At 40.1% G+C, this 20,561-nt stretch overlaps 1 protein-coding gene across 3 annotated transcripts in view; it reads left to right on the forward strand.

Annotated features, from left to right (window-relative positions):
* MYO9B (myosin IXB) overlaps nucleotides 1-19,995 on the forward strand; it is a 35,941-nt gene extending 15,946 nt beyond the window's left edge. The window contains exons 11-41 of one of the 3 annotated variants that reach the window (XM_026035181.1): nucleotides 1,636-1,757; nucleotides 2,228-2,369; nucleotides 2,675-2,870; nucleotides 3,190-3,265; nucleotides 4,963-5,073; nucleotides 5,951-5,990; nucleotides 6,475-6,597; nucleotides 7,276-7,356; nucleotides 7,539-7,649; nucleotides 8,085-8,207; nucleotides 8,661-8,810; nucleotides 8,916-9,082; nucleotides 9,415-10,371; nucleotides 10,761-10,827; nucleotides 11,045-11,169; nucleotides 11,848-12,005; nucleotides 12,174-12,364; nucleotides 12,565-12,663; nucleotides 13,145-13,321; nucleotides 13,774-13,815; nucleotides 14,117-14,228; nucleotides 14,395-14,465; nucleotides 14,838-15,030; nucleotides 15,326-15,454; nucleotides 15,833-15,938; nucleotides 16,196-16,327; nucleotides 17,353-17,476; nucleotides 17,896-17,943; nucleotides 18,442-18,572; nucleotides 18,869-18,996; nucleotides 19,165-19,995. In XM_026035181.1, the coding sequence (XP_025890966.1) occupies nucleotides 1,636-1,757; nucleotides 2,228-2,369; nucleotides 2,675-2,870; nucleotides 3,190-3,265; nucleotides 4,963-5,073; nucleotides 5,951-5,990; nucleotides 6,475-6,597; nucleotides 7,276-7,356; nucleotides 7,539-7,649; nucleotides 8,085-8,207; nucleotides 8,661-8,810; nucleotides 8,916-9,082; nucleotides 9,415-10,371; nucleotides 10,761-10,827; nucleotides 11,045-11,169; nucleotides 11,848-12,005; nucleotides 12,174-12,364; nucleotides 12,565-12,663; nucleotides 13,145-13,321; nucleotides 13,774-13,815; nucleotides 14,117-14,228; nucleotides 14,395-14,465; nucleotides 14,838-15,030; nucleotides 15,326-15,454; nucleotides 15,833-15,938; nucleotides 16,196-16,327; nucleotides 17,353-17,476; nucleotides 17,896-17,943; nucleotides 18,442-18,572; nucleotides 18,869-18,996; nucleotides 19,165-19,610 (4,878 nt within the window). In that variant the 3' untranslated portion in view covers nucleotides 19,611-19,995. Of the gene's footprint in view, nucleotides 1-1,635; nucleotides 1,758-2,227; nucleotides 2,370-2,674; nucleotides 2,871-3,189; nucleotides 3,266-4,962; nucleotides 5,074-5,950; nucleotides 5,991-6,474; nucleotides 6,598-7,275; nucleotides 7,357-7,538; nucleotides 7,650-8,084; nucleotides 8,208-8,660; nucleotides 8,811-8,915; nucleotides 9,083-9,414; nucleotides 10,372-10,760; nucleotides 10,828-11,044; nucleotides 11,170-11,847; nucleotides 12,006-12,173; nucleotides 12,365-12,564; nucleotides 12,664-13,144; nucleotides 13,322-13,773; nucleotides 13,816-14,116; nucleotides 14,229-14,394; nucleotides 14,466-14,837; nucleotides 15,031-15,325; nucleotides 15,455-15,832; nucleotides 15,939-16,195; nucleotides 16,328-17,352; nucleotides 17,477-17,895; nucleotides 17,944-18,441; nucleotides 18,573-18,868; nucleotides 19,009-19,164 lie in introns of all 3 variants that reach the window. The other 2 variants (XM_026035183.1, XM_026035182.1) reach the window with 2 other exon arrangements.
* Nucleotides 19,996-20,561: the final 566 nt, after the last annotated feature.

A 20,561-nucleotide genomic window follows, 5' to 3' on the forward strand; every position in this document is an offset into this window, starting at 1 on the left:
CAAAAAGATATTCAGGGAACCCCAGGCATCAGGGAGATGAAATTGCAAACTTGGAGATTGAAAGTCTGTAGGTGAGGCATTTGGTTTGGGGTTTTTTAGATGTGTTGGGACATGATTATTCTTATTTTCGTCAGTTAGTAAATATTTAATAGACACACTTTTTTGCTGCTTCCACCTGCCTTCATTCAGAGGGATACAGCTGTGTGCTTGTCTTAGCAGGAGCTCTAATATTCTGCTATTCCTGCCCTTTCTGATATGCTGGCTTGCAGATAGTATCATCTTCTTGCAGAGTGCTTGAGAGCTAAAGAGCCTGTTTCTAGAGCAATGGGGTTTTTTTTGACTGGAATTTGGTTTCTAGTTTGTTCCAAAAATTAATCCCCTGATTATTCTCCTGAAAAGAAGCTCTCATTTTGCAGTATTTTGTCAAACCATAAGTAGATAACTTCAAACAAGCTTTATAAAGAGAAGAAAATTACCAAACATTACAAATWCACATGTAAACATTGTGTTGAGCTCCCTGTTTTATAACTCAAGATACAAGTGACTCTCCAGCCTAACCAGARTAAATAGTTATATTGTTTTCTTTTTCTAAGGCTATTTTTCCAAATAAGCTTAATCCTTGAATAGCCCATTTCCTGTATCTCTTTCTGCATGAGAGCCCTCGGGGGGATTCTGTATGTCTTTTAAAGAAGGACTTTATTGTTTGGTAAAAATGGTAGTTCAATTCTGTAGTGTGGTATGATCACCATCATAACCATAAGTTAAATGGATTTAACTGATCAACTTAAAAATAACCCATTCTTATCATCATTGTTATAGAGCAATATGGGAGTTTTTTTCTTCTTTTGCTAAATATAAAACTTAGTTCAGTTAATTCTCTCTTTTTAGATAGTTTTTTTAGATATGTATATATATATATTTTAAGTTTTTAGCTTATCTTTAGCTTTTTCCTTGGACATTTGCAAYCTTAAGAGAAACTGGTATTTTAGTTGCATATCTTGATGTGAAGCGTTTCCTGTCAAGCTGTTAGATGCACTGTCATTTCAACACAAGACCTCTGTACACTTTATCAGAGAGCGCTATACTTTCAGAACCTAAGCAATAAGCATTACTTCCTGGGGAAGTTTCTGCATTGATATTTTGTAGAATGTAACTGCCTATTTTGAAACTTATTTCCTCTCACAGTACAATTTGGAAATTTTAGAGTTTAAATATTTGTCATTTCTTTATAATATAAAGACTATGGAAGAGAAAAAGAGGCTTAGATYCCTTGAAAAGATGTCTACTTGGGCTCTTAAATGTGGTGTTGTAGATATACAGTCTGGCWACCAAGTGTACATAGACTACAGATTATTAGAAAGGCACAACAGGGAAAGGATTATTCTCCTTGTTTTGGTTTATAAACAGTTTAGCCAAAACATCTGCTGTGGAGTGATGTGTCTAGGTGGACCTCTCCTCAGAGCGAATGTGCCTGCTGTTCTGTTCTTATTTATAAATTTTCCATATTTATGCTTCTGTGGCCTAAACTAACAAACTCAACTTAGGCTATTCCAGAATGTCTTTTAAGCAGTTAGACTGCAGCACGCTAAAGGCCCGGACCTTGTACTGACGAGGAAATTTTCTTGAGCTACACAGGAGGAGTATAAGAGTGAAGGGATCAGTTGGCACAATATTGACTACACTGATAACGTGGCCTGCATTCACTTAATCAGCAAGAAGCCCACTGGCCTCTTCTATCTTCTGGATGAAGAAAGCAAGTAAGCATTCAATATCTTCCTAGAGAAGCTTGTGTGGCAGGGAGGAGGGAAGGATTGTGGATAATAGAAGGGAAAACAGCACTTGCAAAATAAGAGGAATGTTGTGGGAAGGGTCATCTCCCGAGTGTGATCTGTACTCTTTTGTTTCTACTGGTTTTGATATGGTGGTAGTGTAAATCGATGCTAAAACTGAATTTTGGCTCAAGCAAATTCAGAAATTATTGCTTTTGTGTTTTACTGTACAATTAGTATTAAAATAAAAATTAAAGTATTATAAATAAGTAAAAATAAAATAAAAATTAAAAAAGTATTAAAGCACACGTACGAACCTTTGGCCCAAGAAGCAACCAAATGTGCTAATTCATACAAAGGTTTTTTCTCTTAAGGATCAATATCTGTTCTTCATGTGACATTTTGCACCTCATTAATCTGTATTTGGAGAATAACTAACCCTTTTTTTGTGTTCCCAGTTTTCCACATGCCACCAACCAAACTCTACTTGCAAAATTCAAACAGCAGCATGAGGAGAACAAGTTTTTTGTTGGAACCCCAGTGATGGAGCCCGCTTTTATCATCCGACACTTCGCTGGGAAAGTCAAATACCAGATAAAAGTAGGTGGTAGTAGGTGATGGTGAAAGAAATTTTTGACTTGTGTGGGTATTCTCAGCAGACTTGCTGAGAATTGCTGATTCTCAGACTTGCTGATTCTCAGACTTGCTGAGAATGGGCTAATTCAGTTGGGTATATTTGAGATACTTTTGCTACAGTCATGGATAAAATGCTCACTGTAGTGAGAATTACTTAGAATGATGAATTATTCTGAGCAGTGATGAATCTCTCGGCTCAAAACACAGTTCTGAATTTGCCTGTTTACCTGCTTTGCTGGGATCTCATGTTCAATGCTCCCGTTCTGCAGGATTTCAGAGAGAAAAACATGGATTACATGAGACCAGATATCGTCGCTTTACTACGAAGCAGCGACAGCGCCTACGTTCGGGAGCTGATCGGGATGGACCCCGTCGCTGTTTTCCGATGGGCCGTTCTGCGGGCGGCTATTCGAGCCATGGCCATCTTTGCAGAAGCCGGGMGACAGAGAGCCCAGAGAACCACAGGTACAGTGGGAAAAACATTCTGGAAATGTTTTCAAATACAGTATCACTGATAGTGCGTATTGACAGAACTAGGTTATTGCAGCTGTTTAGCAGCACGCAAATTAGCATTCAAGTTGAAAGCTTAATTTGCAAAGTTTTTCTGAGCAGCTGCAGCTTATTTAGGTTCTGAAATTACCTGCTACTACAAAGTGAGTAGTCTAGTTTTATAACAAAAGTACTGGAGAAAAACTCCAGGCCCTTGGAGAGATATTTTGCTTGTTATAATTCTATTATCATTGTAGCTTTGTTAAAATGCAACTTATTGATTGTTTTATAATAGGAGTGGTGCGGCAAGGACCCCGAGTTCCCCTTGGAGAGCTCCAGAGGGCAAATACACCAGTAGAAAAGGTTTACCGGTGAGAAAAGCATATCCATCTCTTACCTTGCAGCTTTTTAAAATGGAACTATGGATAATGCCCAAGCATAGCAAGGCTGACAACGCATGAGCTGGGAAAATGGCCTGGTTGCTGAGTCGCATATTCTTGTATCAAATATCAGCTAGATCTTTCCACAAGGATGGCAGGTTTTATTTCTTCCCCGTCTTGTTTTGTTTGACCCTTTTAATACTATCAAAACCACTCTCAGCTCTGCTTTATGTAAGATCCAGTGCTACTAAATGCCGGTGGCACAGTCCAAATCCTGTTCACCATTGAGCTTCTGAATACTCCCTTCTGAATACATTTTGTGTAAGTTGCTGTTAGGATCATAAGTGCCTGTGCAGCCACTTTATGATGAAGGATTCATAGGAGCACTCMTTTTTTTTCCAGCCTTCTTGTTTCTAGGAATATGCACCTGGCATGATTAGGAGGCAGGGCAAGTCCTGAACTGGCTCCAACGTTGCTCTCTATTGGCATACCTGCCTTTCAGTGGAGTATTTAGGTTCTATGCATGTTCCTTTTGCAGCTGCTCAGTGCTTGATTTCTCATTTGATTGTTGTGAGGATTTCGATGTAAATACTTTTGAAGACATCATTTCTTTTTATGAAAGCAAGAAGTAAGTAGAAATAGGCTTGGACTTAAAGACCAGGGAGGCACATACCTGGACAGGCTGGCCTTCTGAGCGTGCTCTGTGTGAAAGCAAAGCCTTGAAGTTTAATAAACAAAAAGTAATCACTTTGTACAACTTCATAACTACTACGTTCTGGACAGTCTCAGCTGCTTGTGACAGTTGAGAACTGATGCAATTCAGATGGAAGGGTTGGTCAGTTTAACACACCAATTCTCTTGCAATATCTTAACACAAAAATTTGATGTTCTAAAAATGTTCAGTGATACTGGGGAAAACGGGCAACTCTCTGAATTAATGTTGCGGCTGCCTCACGGAGCAGCTCAGAGTGGTAATTGCATTTTGCAGTCAGAAGTGAGTCTTACACTTCCATTATCTTTGGTTTGTGCCTCTCTGGAGGGTAAAGAAGGTAAGTTCTGTGCCAAGGCACGACACTCCCCAAGCATGGTGCATGCTTCAAATGGAATCTTTCACTAATTAGGGACCATCCCAGGCTTACTTTGTAAAGCTAAACATCTGTAAATAAATTAGGAATAAAGGATCAAATTGTATCTTGATGAAACTTCAAGGATTTTTGCAACATGCACTTTCTACTCTACTCTTCTGATGTGAGCTTGCTATGCAGCCTCATTGCAGTRTTCAGATACATTCAATCTATTCAGGAAATACTTAGTGCTAGATTACAAAGAAGCTCTATCTATCTGAAGGGGCTACTTGACTTAACAAAAAGTTTCCTTGCATKTTAAGTACATTTTGTTAAATTCCTCCGTTTGCATTTAAAATTGATGGCTCAAGAATTTACACAAAAAGGTAGAATTAGAAAATTACTTAGTACGTGACGCTGATATTAAAGCGTAGGGTGTTAACAAAGCAGAAATGCTGACCTGAGATCACAGTAATTCATTTTTAGGAAAAAGTAGTCTGGGATTGGCCTGCTGCTGTTGGGAGCACACATGGTGATRGGATCTCTTGTTTTATAACTCCTCTTTTCTCCCTCGTGGCTGTGTATCTTTGTTTGCCATCTGTGTTTTGCTGTGAATCATTTTAGAGACATGCATGAACAAATCATCGCGAGTATTAAAGGACTCCCATGGCAGGGTGATGACCCATGTAAGCTGCTTCGGTCCCTCAGTCGACTTCACCACCGCTCCCACTTCATGTGAGTTCTGGTGCCAGTATTGCTTCAAAGAGCAACAATAATCAACTAATTAGTTCAGTTTAAAAAACGTGTTCTGTTCCCAAACTTGTCTTCTGCAAAACCCAAGGAAGACAACTGCAATATATTTCCTTCAAAAGATATCAAGCCTGTAGAGAATGCTTTGTTGCCTCCTTTGCATTTGCTGATGACTAAGCCTGCTTTTCATGTAAATTTGCTGTAAAACTCAAGAATGTAGTACAAGTTTGTTGGTATAAATGTGAAAAATCAATAGTGTGCTGCGTGAAACATGCCTTATGTTAAGGAGTTGACACGCTTAGGTTTAGGAGGATGTGAACTTAGGTTTAGGAGGATGTGAAAACAACCTTGTTTCTGACAACTTGAGGTTTTATCTGTGTGGATTGGAGCCGTGCCTGAGATTTTATATTGCCTCAAGAAGTTCAGGTCAAGTGTTTTTACTTGATAGTGCCTTAATATGGAGAGATTTCAGTGACTCTACAGTTGGCTAAATAGAATAATAACTTTCACAAAAAAAAAAAAAAAAAAAAACAGGCTTTGCAACTATAGTTCTTAGCCACAAAAAAAAAAACAGGCTCTGCAACTGTAGTTCTTAGCAGCTTTGCCTTCAGATACAGTGTTTTATTTCTGAAGACTTGCAGCACCTTCATTGTTTATTAAAAGGAAAAATAATTGCGAAGCAGTTTACATTTCTTGCATTGATCACATCTCAGACARTTTGTGCATGAATATACCCCAGTGATGTTTTGCTCATTTTCTTCTATCCTTCATCTTGCCTCATAAATTGCACCAACCTGTGACTTACTGGAATAACCAAAAATCATGTGTTCTTTTTCCTAAATGATTTTTAATATTTTAACAGGAAAAGTAGAGGTATCAAACAAAAGCAGATCACTCCCAAGGTAATGATACTCAAATAACTTAATTTCTCTCGTTTCTTGTGTTTCTGCACTGTGAGCATTGATTTTGACTGACAAAACTGACTTCAGAAAATGCTGCTCCATAGTAYGGGGAACTTCCCTTTTGAGAATCCAGAGGATAGGTAAATGTTCATCCTTGTAAGAAGAACTGAACAAAAGAAATGCTGTTCTAAATTGGGACATCAGTTCATTTAGACTAGATAAAGATGGCATAAATATGTAAAACTATTCTAGTCAAGTCATGAAGAGCAAACATAGTAACTCTCTTGTTCCCCTTGCATCCATGGGATGGGACAGTGAAAAGTTTTCACTCTTGAGGAGAAGTTTTGGTGTGAAATACCAAATCATGAAGTATACTGTGCCACTGATTGTGGAGCTAACTGGTTGACTTTCTTCTTATTAATGTTCACATAGATGGAAATAGTTTCTCTTGCATGACATGTACTTTATGAAAACTTTCTCCTAGAACTTGTTGGATTCCAAGTCCTTAAAGCTCATAGTGAGCATGACTCTGCACGATCGAACTACCAAATCCCTCTTGCATTTGCACAAAAAGAAGAAACCCCCTAGCATAAGCGCGCAGTTCCAGGTAGGTGACTGATACGGTGGTACATGTCTTGTGAGTGCAATCTAAGTACCCCTATGAAAACAGACCTTCCAAGGACTTCATCTGTATATGAGGAAGAACCTTTTCGCTGTGAGGGTGACAGAGCCCTGGAACAGGCTGTCCAGGGAGGCTGTGGAGTCTCCTTCCCTGGAGGTCTTCAAAACCTACCTGGATGCCACCCTGTGTCACCTGCTCTGGGTGTCCCTGCTGGAGCAGAGGGTTGGACTAGGTGATCCCTAAAGGTCCCTTCCCATACTGACCGTGGGGTGTGTGTGTGGCATCTAGGGGGTTCTTTGCTTGAAAGGAAATGCTTTTCACTCTTGGGATTTGTTGAAGTAAGGTTTGTTACTGTAATCAAGATACGCTGTAGTTATAAACTATCCTTATGTTAGTTCTGTGTACAACTAATCTCATCCTTGCATGCAGATCTAGTGTTACTGTAACAGCAAACACAAATCCCACTTCTCATTAGCTTGAGAAAAGGTGAAACAAATACAGGAATTTTCTGTGCGATACAGAAGAGCCTCTATAGTGGATAAAATAGAATTTGTGTTGGATGAAACAGGTTTGGTATCACACCTTGTGTTCTAAGCAAAGAGCTGTACTGCTGTCAAAATGTTGATATCTAAAGAAAAAACGCTTTTGAATAATTCTTTTCAGACTTCACTTAATAAATTATTGGAGACACTGGGGAAAGCTGAACCATTCTTCATCCGTTGCATCCGCTCCAACGCTGAGAAGGTAAGACTACCTTTGGAGTTGATCTGATTGCTGATGCCCTGAGTTTTCCAGACCCTAAAACATATTTTGTTCACTGTCATTCTGTATGAAGGTGGAAGATAACCAGTATATGAAAGTGGAATGTCTACTGGGCAAAAGACGGTTCAGGCAATTACTAGGTGTTGACTTCTGTTCTTTTTCAGAAAGAGATGCTTTTTGATGAAAATCTGGTGCTTCAGCAGTTAAGATATACGGGCATGCTTGAAACTGTGAGAATCAGAAGATCTGGCTACAGTGCCAAATACACATTCCAGGTATGTAAGCAACTGGAAATAGGTTAAACTTTCAGGATTATCTACAGCTGTTGAAAAAGATGCATTCCTTCTGAGYCTGGTGTAACAGGATCTTTCATGTCTCTGTTCCTGTGACAGATGTGACCATTCTGAATGAAYTGTCAAAATTCATTGTAGTTTTGACATAGCCTGCATCGTGACAATAATCAGCCTAAACTGTGGTGCAAGGCATCTATAATAACCTCACACAGAGGTTATTTTTAAAGCATTAAACTGAGATTGAAAGAAGCCTGTGTTCTACAGAATGGGATAAAGTAGCTTGATTTGGAGGGAAAAATAAGTACTTTCAAACTCCTGCAGCTCAGGTGGCCAAGCTTAATTTGGATGTTTAGTTAAAACTCTGGATTTGTGAATTATCTTCTAACTTTGATCTCTTGCTTTCTCTGCTTTTCACAGGAATTCATAGACCAATTTCAGGTGCTACTGCCCAAAAATGCCGAAGCATCTAGGGAAGACGTTTCTGCTTATTTGAGTAAACTAAAACTGGACAAAAACTACTATCAAATAGGGAAGACCAAGGTCTGTAAAACTTACTGGTTTTTGTAAGAAGCAATAATATTTACTGCCAAACTTAGTGTGATTCACTTATAGGTGTTTTGCTCTTTTCTTCTGTCATTCTGTCATGTCATTTTTGATGATTCCTGTCCTCTTACAGTAGAGTAGAGACTATAGAGTAGAGATATTTCTGTACTTCAGGTTGTTCCTTCTGGGAAATTGTTGCTATTAGCTTTTGTCAAAAAGGTTAATATTTTCATTTTAGAAAGATTTTGTGATTTGAAGGCAGTAAGTATAGAAGTGTGTTTTAAAACATCCAAGTACTTGGATATAGTAAAACAAAGTAAAAGTTACTTCTTGCGAGCACTAACTGCTGTCAACATTAATAAATCTTCCCATTCTCATTTTCTAGCTTGTGTAAATACCTCTAGAAGATCTCTTACCTGTTTGTCAATTAACTTTCCTATAATTGAGCAGGTTTTTATGAAAGAGGCTGAACGGCARAAACTGCAGGATACACTACACAAAGAAGTCATCAGGAAAATCATTCTCCTTCAGAGCTGGCTCAGGATGGTGTTGGAAAGGAGACGTTTTCTCAGAATACGGCAAGCAGCCATCGTTTTGCAGGTATGTTTGACTGAAATTATTCTATTAATCTAAATTAAAATTATTCAATTAGTCTAAATTCCCCTTCAAGTACCCCTTGCTAACTTTAGGAATGTCCCATGCTAGGCTTGGTGGCGTTCCTGTTATGTTAGGAGAAGACTGGAGAAGAATAATGCTGCAACTCATATTCAGGCAGCGTGGCGAGGATACAGGGAACGAAAATACTACCTTCAGCAGAAGAACAGAGTTTGTCTCCTACAAGCTGTGGTTAGAGGACACCTCCAGCGTAAGAGGTAAAGAAGAGAATAACATGATGTGCAAATGTCATTTTTAGCTGGCTGCTTGGCTATGCCTGCTGAATTCAGCTTGTGTGCGATATGTTTAGTGACCTACAGGCACACACTAGCCAGTAGTGTGTGAAGACTGGTTAAGCCCYTTGTCCCCAGCTGGGCTGCACTGACATGTGCTAGGCTTAATAACCAGTCCCCATACAGTCRTGCTAGGACTGGAAGTATTTTTGCACTATGCCTGTATGGCTGTGTAGGCTGTATTTAAACTGTGGGGTATTTGGCTTTGGGACTGTGCATTAAACACTTTCTGTATTCATCTTTCAAATTTTTAATAGGTTTCAGAAAATGGTTATGGAAAAGCAGAAAGTCGAAGAAAAGCAGAGAGAAATGCAGGAAGTTCAAGATGAAGAGAATGGTATGAGCAAGAATGAGGACARTGAACCAGCAACAGATCAGTTGTCCGTGAAATACGAGTCTGAGCTGGATCAAGCTGCTGTGGGTCTTGATGAAGCTCAAAATGAGCAAGCTGAACATCTGAGCTCAATTTCGGACCAAGCTACGTTACCCCAGAAGAACATGACAGAAGTCTCTGAGAAGGTAACAAACAGTCGTGAGAAACGTAAAACTCGCCGGCAGAGGGGGCTGGAACATAATGAGTTACAGAATAARCATGTCCTGTTTTCCTTCGAGGGACCATCTTTACCGTGCCAGGAGGAAGAAACCTCTTCTAAAGGGGTTCCAGAAGCTGTTGAAGTGTCAGACAAATCCTCAGCACAAGATACTGTCATTCAAGAAAGCTGCAAAGAAAATGAAAGTCCAGGGGAAGAAAACGCACTTTCAGAGCCACCATTATCCAGTGAAATAAAAGGAAGTAATTCCATTCCTGAGCAGCTCCCAGAATCAGAAGGGGAAAGAGCAGGTCATAAAGCTATTGAGGGAATGAAAATAGAGGAGAACCAAAAGCACCAGATAAAAGGCAGCCAAAGCTTTAACTACCCTGAAAGGCCGAGAGATCTTGCACTGGATCTTAAGAATAACCTACCTGCTACTGGGAGCTTCCGAATTCCAACTGAACGCTGTGCAGATAAAAACAAACCTCAGAGGGCAAACAAAGATCTGGATAGTCCCACGTCTTYCCCCATTCAGAGATACGTGGATGACCCGGAGAAACTAAAATACAAGAGAGAGAAGTGGAAAGGAAAGAGACAGTCTGACGCTGGTCACAATGATCTGCTAAGTCAGTCTTTGGATGAAAGAACACGTGCGGATCGGTCTCCTCAGGATCAGCTAGAGTAAGGACACCTTCCTAATTAATATGACTTTTTCATGTAAGAGTTTTCTGGATATTTAAAGATAAATGGAGAGTCAAGACTTCAATTTAAGAGTAGCCTAGAGTTTATTGTCTTGTGTGTCTTGCTTATTACAAAGTTTTAGTGACTGCAACCATCATTCCTCAATTATGGCAGGAAATACAATAAACCTGTTTTTCTTATTTCTCCGGTACATTTTGAATTTGAAAGTGAAACTTGCAAGAATTGATCAGGATTTTTTCCTATAGATGTAGCATTGATACAGGGGTTATACAGGGATTATTTTAAAATTACTTATATATTTAAGAATATTGACAGGTTGCAGAATTACATGAAAAATAAAACCTGAAACCAGTCTTGCAATTTTGCAGAAAGAAGGGGAGTTCATCTTCATTAAATGATCTCTCTGCCCTCACTCAGTGTGCTGCTGTGAATCAGGTACTGAAGCTATGGAAAGATGTACGTATGTATAGCTARTTATTGTTATCTGTAAAGTTTAAAGATATACGAATAACCTAGGTAATAACTAGTAGATAAGAAGGATAGTTTCCACTTGAGCAGGCAACTTTTTCACTGTACTCATTTTTATAAAACCATTTAAAGAATCTGTTTCACTCTATAGTTTTTGAGTCATTTTTCTTTTCTACTGTARCAGTCACCAGATACAGCAGAAGAGAAGGGCAGCAAGAAGCATTCTCTGCAAAAGAAGTCCAGTGAACTCTTGGCTACTGGAGATTTGGCTGTTTCCACCCAGCCGCCGAATCAGCAGATAGATGCTAAGTATGTGTTGTGTGTGGGGCTGTGAACTGCCTTTAARAAAATGAAACGGGGAGATTTCCCCCTTGGGCATCTGGAGAGCGTGACTGTGGAGAGACACATGTGGCATCAGCTGTGTGAGTGATTGGTGCTGGTCAACTTGATATTYGTGTTGCTGTAAGCATGATATCTGAATATTTGATGGGAGGCAAAAAAAACCCTTTGCTTATGTAACTCCTGACTTTAAAATGATTCTTGTTAACTTAAGAGCTTCCACACAGGCTCAGATTGAAGGTCCCTCTAGGACAGTTAGCTAGAATGAGAAATAGGGCACCAAAGAAGAGCTTAAGAGCACAGCAAGCATCCAATGCTGTTTCCCTGGACTGCTCCCCAGCTTCTGGCATGCTGCTGCTCCAGGACTTCCTGAGCCAGAAGTGGGGTCTTGAATATCTGATGTGCTCTCTCTGTGTGCATTAAAGCTATGCTYTGCTGCAGTAAATATCAGAACATCCAGATGCTCTTTCAGACTCTCTTTCCTTTTTTCTGGTATTCATTTGACTGCAACTTGGATTTTCAAGTGAATGTCTATAGTAGAGGTTATTCCTGTCTTGGGYGTTAACTGTACCGTTAAATGAGCCTTTTCTGGTAATATAGCCAGGTTCCATTACACATGTGACAGACTTGCATCTGCTTTATGTTTAGGTCTACTTTTAAAAGCCCTTTGCGTAGACTTTTGGGGAAAAAAACAGACAAGAAAATTATGAAGGAGAGTCCTGATGTGATTGATGAGGGAGATGGCCTGTCCTTTGTATCTTGTGTCCTGTTTGCGGAAACGGGAGGATCCCAGAAATTTTCAGAAGGTGAGTTTCTGTGACATAGAGAATGTGCAAATGGTCAGGAAGTTGGGGAAGGGCTGTTAAAACATTCTAATATCAGTATTTCTGTATTGTTTTATATGGCTACTGAGGAAACAGTTGCTGCAGAATTCTGTCATCCTGCTGTAGAATACAAATTAATTCCTTTCCCAGCTTCTTCTGGACCGCCAAGTCGCCTTCAAGGAGGAGACCACCATGTAAAGGAGAGTAGTAAAATGAAGAAGAACCGAACTATTAAGATCAGCAAGATCTCAAGTGTGTCTCAGAATTGGCGAGCTCCCATGGTCCGTGAGATTGCAAATGCCAATGAACTGAAACATCTTGATGAGTTCCTGCTAAACAAGGTAAAGTTCACTCAATTGTGGTGAAATTCAGGTCAGTGTTCACTGTCCTTGAAATTCCACGGAAAATTATTCTAGGTGTTAGTCTCTGTTACACTTTAAAGTACAAAGCTTGTTTGAAATAAAGCCGGTGACTGAAACTTAACATCAGCAAGATATACTTGTTTGAATGAAATTTGATGGATATGTTATTTGTCTTTTAGATCAATGACTTGCGCTCCCAGAAATCTGGTGTTGAATGTCTGTTTTTTGAAGCCACAGAGAAGTTTAGAGGAAATATCAAGACTATGTATTCCGCCCCCGTAAGTAGTAAATCTCAATAAAGTGAAAATCTGGTAGGTAATAAATAAATCATATATACCATTTAAATTCTTCACCTACAGCTCTTGAGCAAATGCAATTCTTGGCACAGAATTCAAAGTTGAATATTAGTGTTGAAAAAAAAATTCTGCACTGTAGTGTACATATTACAGTTCTGCTGTAATATGTTATAATGTTGAGCAAGCAGATTGCCTTTTTTCCCTTTATCTCACCCTAAAACTTTTAGAAATGGCTGGATGTTACTGTCTTCAGCCTCTTTCTGTTACTCTATTTAATCGTCTAAGCCATGAGTGTTTCTGCTCTTCCAGCTCAACTTTATCTCTGCCAAGTATCCTTCTGCAGCAGAGTAGGAAAATGTGCTAAGTTATTTCTGTCGTGGGCTGTTATATTTTACTTTAATCTGAGCATGCTTTCCCATCTCTGAACTTCTGATTCTGATTAATAATTCTCCCTGCTCCCCAGAATGGGCAAATCCATGTTGGCTACAAAGATCTGGTGGAAAATTACCAGCTTCTAGTTACAAACCTGGCAAAAGAAAGGGAAGAGAAAGAAGTCAAGCTGGTTTTGAATCTCTTTCAATCTCTTCTGGATGAATTCACCAGAGGATATGCAAAAAAAGAGGAATCTGAGCAGCACAAGGTATAAACCTTCCTCTGTTACTGACTTAGTGGGATAATTAAAAAATGATACTGCCCTAGGGTGAGATGCACATATTCCCTCAGAATGCTTTCCCGTAGGCTTCTTCATGCTCTGGGAAGSTTTTCCATGTATGGTTTCTGCACATTACACATTTTAAATGCTGAGACACCTTTTGTAATTGTCCTTTTTATCTTACTCTTAATATTTTTAGAATCTTAAAGTGAAGTATTTTCTTTTTTGAAAGCTTAGAGTTCTCTGAAGGTTTTAGAAATGGAATTGCTTTATTACCTCTTAAGTTCACAGTCAGTGTGAGTTCAGACAACTCTTTTGCAAGTTGGAGGGGCAGTGTAAGTGTCTCAAATGTAAAGAAGTGTCTGAGAAACTGAGTAGGGAAATCCGAGGGGGGATTCTTGAAATGCAAAGATTAATGCCAGTTCTGTAACCCACTGCAGCAAAGCAAAGCTCAGAAGAAGAAACGAAAACAAGATCGTTCAGTGAGTACATTTTTGTTTTGTTTTTCAATAATCTACATCTTCAGCTGCTCTCAGAGAACCTCTGTTCTAGATGCTGTCCAAGCACCAAGAAAAAGGTTCTTGAAAGAGCTAATTTTGTACTGAAGTTCTGTTTTTCCTGCTGCATCACTTACCTACACACTAGAGTGGAATCTGGTTGCAAGGTCAAGGCTGTAAACTGTAATTGCAAAAAAAAAAAAAAAAGGCAGAAAACTTTAAGATGTGGTAGGTAGATTTCTAAAGATGTAAAATAATCCATTATTTTCTCCCTGTCTTTCACTAGATTGAAGAACACAACGGTCATGTATTCACAAGCTATCAAGTGAGCATTCGGCAGTCGTGTGAGCACTGCTCATCCTACATCTGGCCCATGGAGAAGGCCTGTCTCTGCAGTGGTAAGTGGAAAACATCTCATTCTTACCACTTACGTCACAAAATGAACAGATTTTGTTTTGCCTTGGCTGGTACAGGCAGTGTTTAGTGAGCTGTTATGTAGTAGGACAGGGAACTTGGCATTTTCATGTGATTTGAACTATTTGTGATGATTGTTCCTCTCTCTAGTTTGCAAGTTAACTTGTCACAAGAAGTGCATGTCCAAAATCCAGAGCAGCTGCACATCCTGTGGAAAAAAGGTAAGTATCCCATTGTAGATCTGGGAACATATGCTCTKTTACCACAAATGATGCATGTAAAATGCCTTCCCTTTTGCTCAGTAAAGAAAGAACACATTTCAAGACAATTTAGCAACTCCTCCTTTAGAGCATGTGTGCTGTGTTGAACAAATTGTTAAAGAAACATTTAATATAGTGCAAATTAAAGGTTTACGTACTGCTGCAGATTGGGGCATGTGCCTTATGATCAAAGGCTTGATCATGATAGAATAAATTAGAATAAAACATTCAGCTTTTATTTCTGGAAGTATAAGTTAATTGTAGCATGAAACATGATTGAATTTTCTAGCTTGGGAACAAATATTCACTGTGCTTGACCTGCATCAATTCCAGAATGAACAAGATGCAGAACCACGGCACTTTGGAGTTAGCGTGAGTTCCCTGACCAGTGAGAGAAATTCGGTCCCCATTGTCATGGAGAAGCTGCTGGAGTACGTAGAGATGCACGGCCTCTACACAGAAGGCATTTACAGGAAATCAGGATCAGCAAATCGCATGAAGGAGCTGAAACAGTTGCTGCAAACAGGTCAGAATTGTCCACTCTTTAGACCTTTTTGGTTATCAGTTTTCGCATCCCTTCCATTATGAAAGCAGAGCCACTTTCTRGTATTTTCAAAAGAGTTTGGGGGTTTTGGGAGGGTATGTTTTGGGGGTTCATGTTTTCATAGCTGATAAGTGCCTATCAGCAGATTTACTTTTTTTTCTTGTGAGCTACTATTTGGATTCTGTGRGCAGAGGTGAAAGAATTTAGAGTCTTCTAGGAATGATTCTCTGGGATCCTGTAGGATGCATCAAATGGAATGAAACATCTTCTTTTTCAGATCCAAATTCAGTGAAACTGGAAAATTATCCTATTCATACTATTACGGGGATCCTGAAGCAATGGCTACGAGAATTACCAGATCCGTTAATGACATCTGCACAGTACAATGATTTTCTMCGAGCTGTAGGTAGGATTTAGAAATGTATTTTCCTTTCTATTGGCTTTTTCTTCCCCTTCATATTCTGGATCACATCTAAGCATCCGCCAACTCAGATCTCCTTTAGGTTCATTTAATTTCAGTGTGAGTTAGGCAGGATAAATACCACTATAGAGCTTGGTGTGTCTYTTGGTGCCTGCTGCTGACATATGAAATAGGAGGAAAATTGCAATGCCATCTGGGATACTGTAACATCCAGTCTGAACTTCTGGTAATTYTAGTGAAGATAGTAGTAGCTTTTGAGAAAGTGGGCTCTGACTTTATTCCGTTTGGAACAACTTCAGAAAGTGGTTGACTGTTCKGAGATTACACAGTAGTTATGATCTTGTGTTTTCTCTCGTCATGCAGAACTACCAGAAAAACAGGAGCAACTCTGTGCCATCTATAGTGTTCTTGAACAGCTTCCCCAAGCAAATCATAATACCCTGGAGAGACTCATCTTCCATCTGGTCAAGTAAGGAGCTTTTCTTTTTGGCAGTTCTCTGCTGTCAATTTACCAGGCAGCCTGAGTGGCTTTGTGTTCCTTTTTGGGATGCATAAAACTTTACCTATTTAGTGAGTGTGAAAATTCATTTTAACACTTGCCTGAACTGTTGTACCCAATCTGTCTTTGGAACTCTTTGGCAAAGTTTTATGAGATTACTTCTATACTAGCAAGTACTAACTTTAAAAAATCTTTTTTTTTTTTTTGCTCTACACATTGAATTTCAGAGTGGCTTTGATAGAAGATGTCAACCGTATGTCACCCAATGCCCTGGCCATTGTTTTTGCTCCATGTCTCTTGCGTTGTCCTGATACCTCTGACCCTTTAACCAGCATGAAGGATGTTTCAAAAACAACCATGTAAGTTTTGGCAATTTGCTGCAAAGTAGCACTTTGAAATACAGTGGGAGACCAGTACTACCACCTGCGCTTGCTACAGGCTTGTGCCTATCAGGTTGAGAAACCAAGGATTAAGAGGTGATAAATTCTGGCTCTGCTAACGCTGCCAGTTTATACACCTCTGAGTCCTTTCAACTGTCTTAAATTTATGCTGCATGCAGTGAGATAATGCTTGTCTATCTCGATATGTTGGGGGTTAGTGTGAGAGTTCTGAATGGCACAGATCTAATGTTGACCAGGACAATGAGGCTCTGCGATGTAGTGTTAAGATTCATAATCAATACATGTATATTGATGATATGTGACTTGGAATGTAATCGTAATTATTTCAAAAGCGAGATATAGAAATAAACTGTCCCCTGCATACTTGGAAACCCTTCAATTATTGCTTATGAGTTGCTCCTTGAAGGTTCTGCCCTTCATCCTTTGTCCTCCTGACCCTTCACAGCCTGCTGTGGCTCTCTGAAAGCCCTTGGCCACCTGCACTGCATGGCTGGCCTTGCACCTGCTTCCAGTGAAAACAGAGCTTGAAAAATGCCCCTTTTTTCTTTTTTCTTTTTTTAACGCAGAGGTTGAAAAAGGCAGTTAAAAGACCTTTCTGTATCCACGAGCCTGTGCCAACACAGGGAAGAAAGGTAGAGGAGCAGCAGTAGTTAGCAACCGTGATGTCTGTTTGCTTGCCAGTGTTGTGTGAGACTCTGGTTATCTTGGAGGAGGCCATTAGCTGTAGCAGTCCGTGTCCTGTTTTACTTGCCTTGGTGAACCCTTTACCTTGTAACCGTGCAGTGCTACCCTTGTAAAACACATATTGAGAGGCTTTCACTGTGGGCTGTCTACATATGTGTGTCAAACATCTGCAAGCCACGTGCATAGAAGGAAAGGGTTTGGTACTTGGGTGCCTTGGTGAGGCATCTCATCCCACCATACTTGTCCCCAGAGCTTCTACAGTGCAAGGCTGCTTGTTAATCTCTTGGCCTGTTTTCCAGGTGTGTAGAGATGCTGATAAAGGAACAGATAAGAAAGTACAAGATAAAAATGGATGAAATAAATCAGTTGGAAGCAGCGGAGAGCATTGCTTTTCGACGGCTGTCATTGCTCCGGCAGAATACGGTAAGTCACAGAGCCACATGGTCCAGGAGAAAGCATGCCACTAAGCCCTTGGGAGAGAATATATTACTTATTTACCTTATACATCTCATTCAGTAAGTCAAAGATCAGTGGTGAGATRATGAGGAAAGGGATTTGCACTTGCCCGAAGCTATAGGTAAGAGCTAAATGCATAACTGTCCTGGAGCCTCAGTTTGCTAAATGAACCTCTTCCTTACTGGTATAAATCTACTCCTTTACAACTCCATTAGTAGAATTAAGAGAGAACTTGTAGTATGGCAAAGGAGTTCTTACACTTTAGAGATGGATGGTGGACATAAATAATCTTCTGTTACATTGAATGTGCTTTCTTTTTATATACTGATTTAAAGAAACTGCTCAGAAGTCATGTTACAGTGAATTTGGTCTTCATCTCTCTCTAGCTCTGGCCTGTAAAACTTGGGTTTTCCTCCCCTTACGAGGGGGTGCTGGTATGTACACTGCCTGTGTTCAGGGTGCATGGTTCTTATGCATGACTAAAAAAACTACTGCACATGTTGTAACTTGGTTTGAAATGTTGTTTTGAATAATCAGGACTGCATGTATTGGTGCAACTTCCTCCCTAAACCGCATGTAGTGCTTCTGACATGTTCCTGGCTTTGTTGTTTTACAGACTTGCTGACTTTAATTTGTATTAGATGTAGTAATGTTAATTGTAACTACTAAAACTAAATAGAGGCTGGCAAATCAAGTTACTATGCTTAAAAAGAACTTAAAAATAAATTAAATCCCACCCCAAAACAGGTGAATACAATTTTTTTTTTTTTCTGTTAGCTTTGGAAACATTTGTATGGATAACTAACAGCTCTTCATGAATTCCATCAGCCATTCATTTGGCCTGTTCATTTCTTTCACCTTCCAACTAGCAAATGGTCCAGGCTTGCACAGCTTTCTCTGACTGTAAATTTGACACAAAGTGTGTCTTGCAGAATAAAAGCCCACAGGCCAAAGGAGGCGACAGCAACAACTCAGAACTAGGCTCCCTGCATGAAGAGAATGAAGCTGATAATCGGGAAAAGGAGATCCTCATTGATCGCATACAGTCAATAAAAGAAGAAAAGTAAGTTGCAGCTTTGGAAACCCTTTATCTCTGTAGCTCATGCCTTTACTTTTGGAGGTAATACAGGTAGTAAAGCAGTGTACATTTTTGTCCAAAATGGTCTAGTTAATCACGTTCTGTAGAGTTTGATGAAGGTGGAAAGGAAAATGCAAAGGAGTAGACAAAAGAAAATGCCATGAAAAATGTTACTCAATGACTAGATGCAGGAAAGTTTACTTCTAAAATACATGCTCTTTAAACTTGTTCATATCTGAGACCTTCTCTCCTGGAGTGCTACAGTCTGTATTTTGATGTAGGGAAGATATAACCTATCGATTACCTGAGCTTGATCAGAGAGGCTCTGATGAGGAAAATGTAGACTCCGAGACCTCGGCAAGCACTGAGAGCCTGCTAGAGGATAGAACAGGACGGATGGATACCGAAGGTCAGTATTAAGGTAGTGTGTACTTTTGGATTGTTATTTTTTTTTATTATATATTTTGCTGCATACAGCCATGTTGACCAGACACTACCTGGTCACAACTGGCTGTGTCAAGAGTGTTTTTTATGCATGTCTTTAAAATCTAAGTGTCTTTTTTTCTTTTCTTTAAAGGAACTGCTTTCTCTGGATTACGCTGCCATGCCCGGAGCTCTAGCCTGCCTGCCAAAGACACTTGCAGAGCGCCTGCTCTTTCACAAGGCTCTTCCAACTCTTCCCTTGCATCCCTGGCTTCAAGACGCAGAGCGTCTTTAACGCTGACCAAGATTAAAGTGCCCCGTCGAACTCCAGTGATGCCAGTAGCAAATATAAAACTTCCTCCTGGGATTTTCAAGTGTACCGAATCCCAGGACAGGACTTCAGCTAATGAAGAGTCTCAAATAATTGTGAGACGAAGGGAGCAGCCAGCAAGGCGAACTGATAAAATCCACTCTGTATACATTGCACAAGGGTCTGCAATGGCCCACGCTCAGGAACTTTTGGACGAATATGAACCAACAGCAAAAGTAAAACGGAGGTTTTCGGACCCATACTCTCACATTCCCTGTACAGAGAAGTGAAATATTTAAGCTGTCTGGATTCTTTCTCAAGTTGACTGCAGCTTTGGCTTTAACCCTGGGAAGGCTGTGACCTCATTCGTACTCTTAGGTGACTGCGAGGAAGGCAGTCAGGGAAATGTATAATACTGTAAGGATTAAACAAGGTTGTTTAAAACAAGTAATATTCCTCACCTTAAATTAAAGCCCTACGAAGAAGGTAGAATATAAATCTACGTTGAGTAAAACACGAGTGAACAGGAAGTTAATGGCCACAATTCTGTTGCTGTGCCTTTTTGTATTTGCCTTACAAGGGACTGTAATAGGACCAACGGTGAATTTCGGTCAATGTGTGTTGCCTTAATATTTTTTTTTTTTAATGTTTTCATGACAACTCTCTGTGTGGTTTACAGAACTGTTATTGTTGTAATAGCCTTAACCGAGACCAAACTATCTAAAAAGCGTTTATTAATACATTGCACTTTTTAAAAATACATGTGTTAGGTTTTCCCTCGYGCCGCGCCGGCATCTGCCTTCCTTAGGGAACAAGTTCTGGGGTGTCGCGTGGTGCCAYTCCAAGGAAGCGCTGACAGGAGCTGGACACTGCTGCCTCTTGTGCCYGGCCCCTTCCCATCCTTTTTGTGCAGGAATGTCCCCAAGGGCCTGGCCAGCTGCACTAAGTGCCTTGGAATAGCATGGATTTGGAATCACTACTGGATTTAATGTTGAAGYGAAGGGGCAGCGTTAGCTGGTGCTGGCAGCTTTAGCAACGGCTACTGCTCTGCCAGCGCCAGCCATAAGGGATCCTACCGGCAGCCTGCACCTTTCCCGTTTCCTTTTATTTATTTATTTTTTCCTTAAAACTAGAAATTTTCCTAATAAAACGTCACCGGGTGCAGGGCAGGGGGAGGCGCGGCGCCCCGCCCTAAGATGGCGCCCCGCCCTAAGATGGCGCCCCGCCCTAAGATGGCGCCC

The sequence above is a fragment of the Nothoprocta perdicaria genome, unplaced genomic scaffold, assembly GCF_003342845.1.
Source record: "Nothoprocta perdicaria isolate Ctin4 unplaced genomic scaffold, notPer1 scaffold_157, whole genome shotgun sequence".
In the NCBI taxonomy this organism is placed as follows: Eukaryota; Metazoa; Chordata; class Aves; order Tinamiformes; family Tinamidae; genus Nothoprocta; species Nothoprocta perdicaria.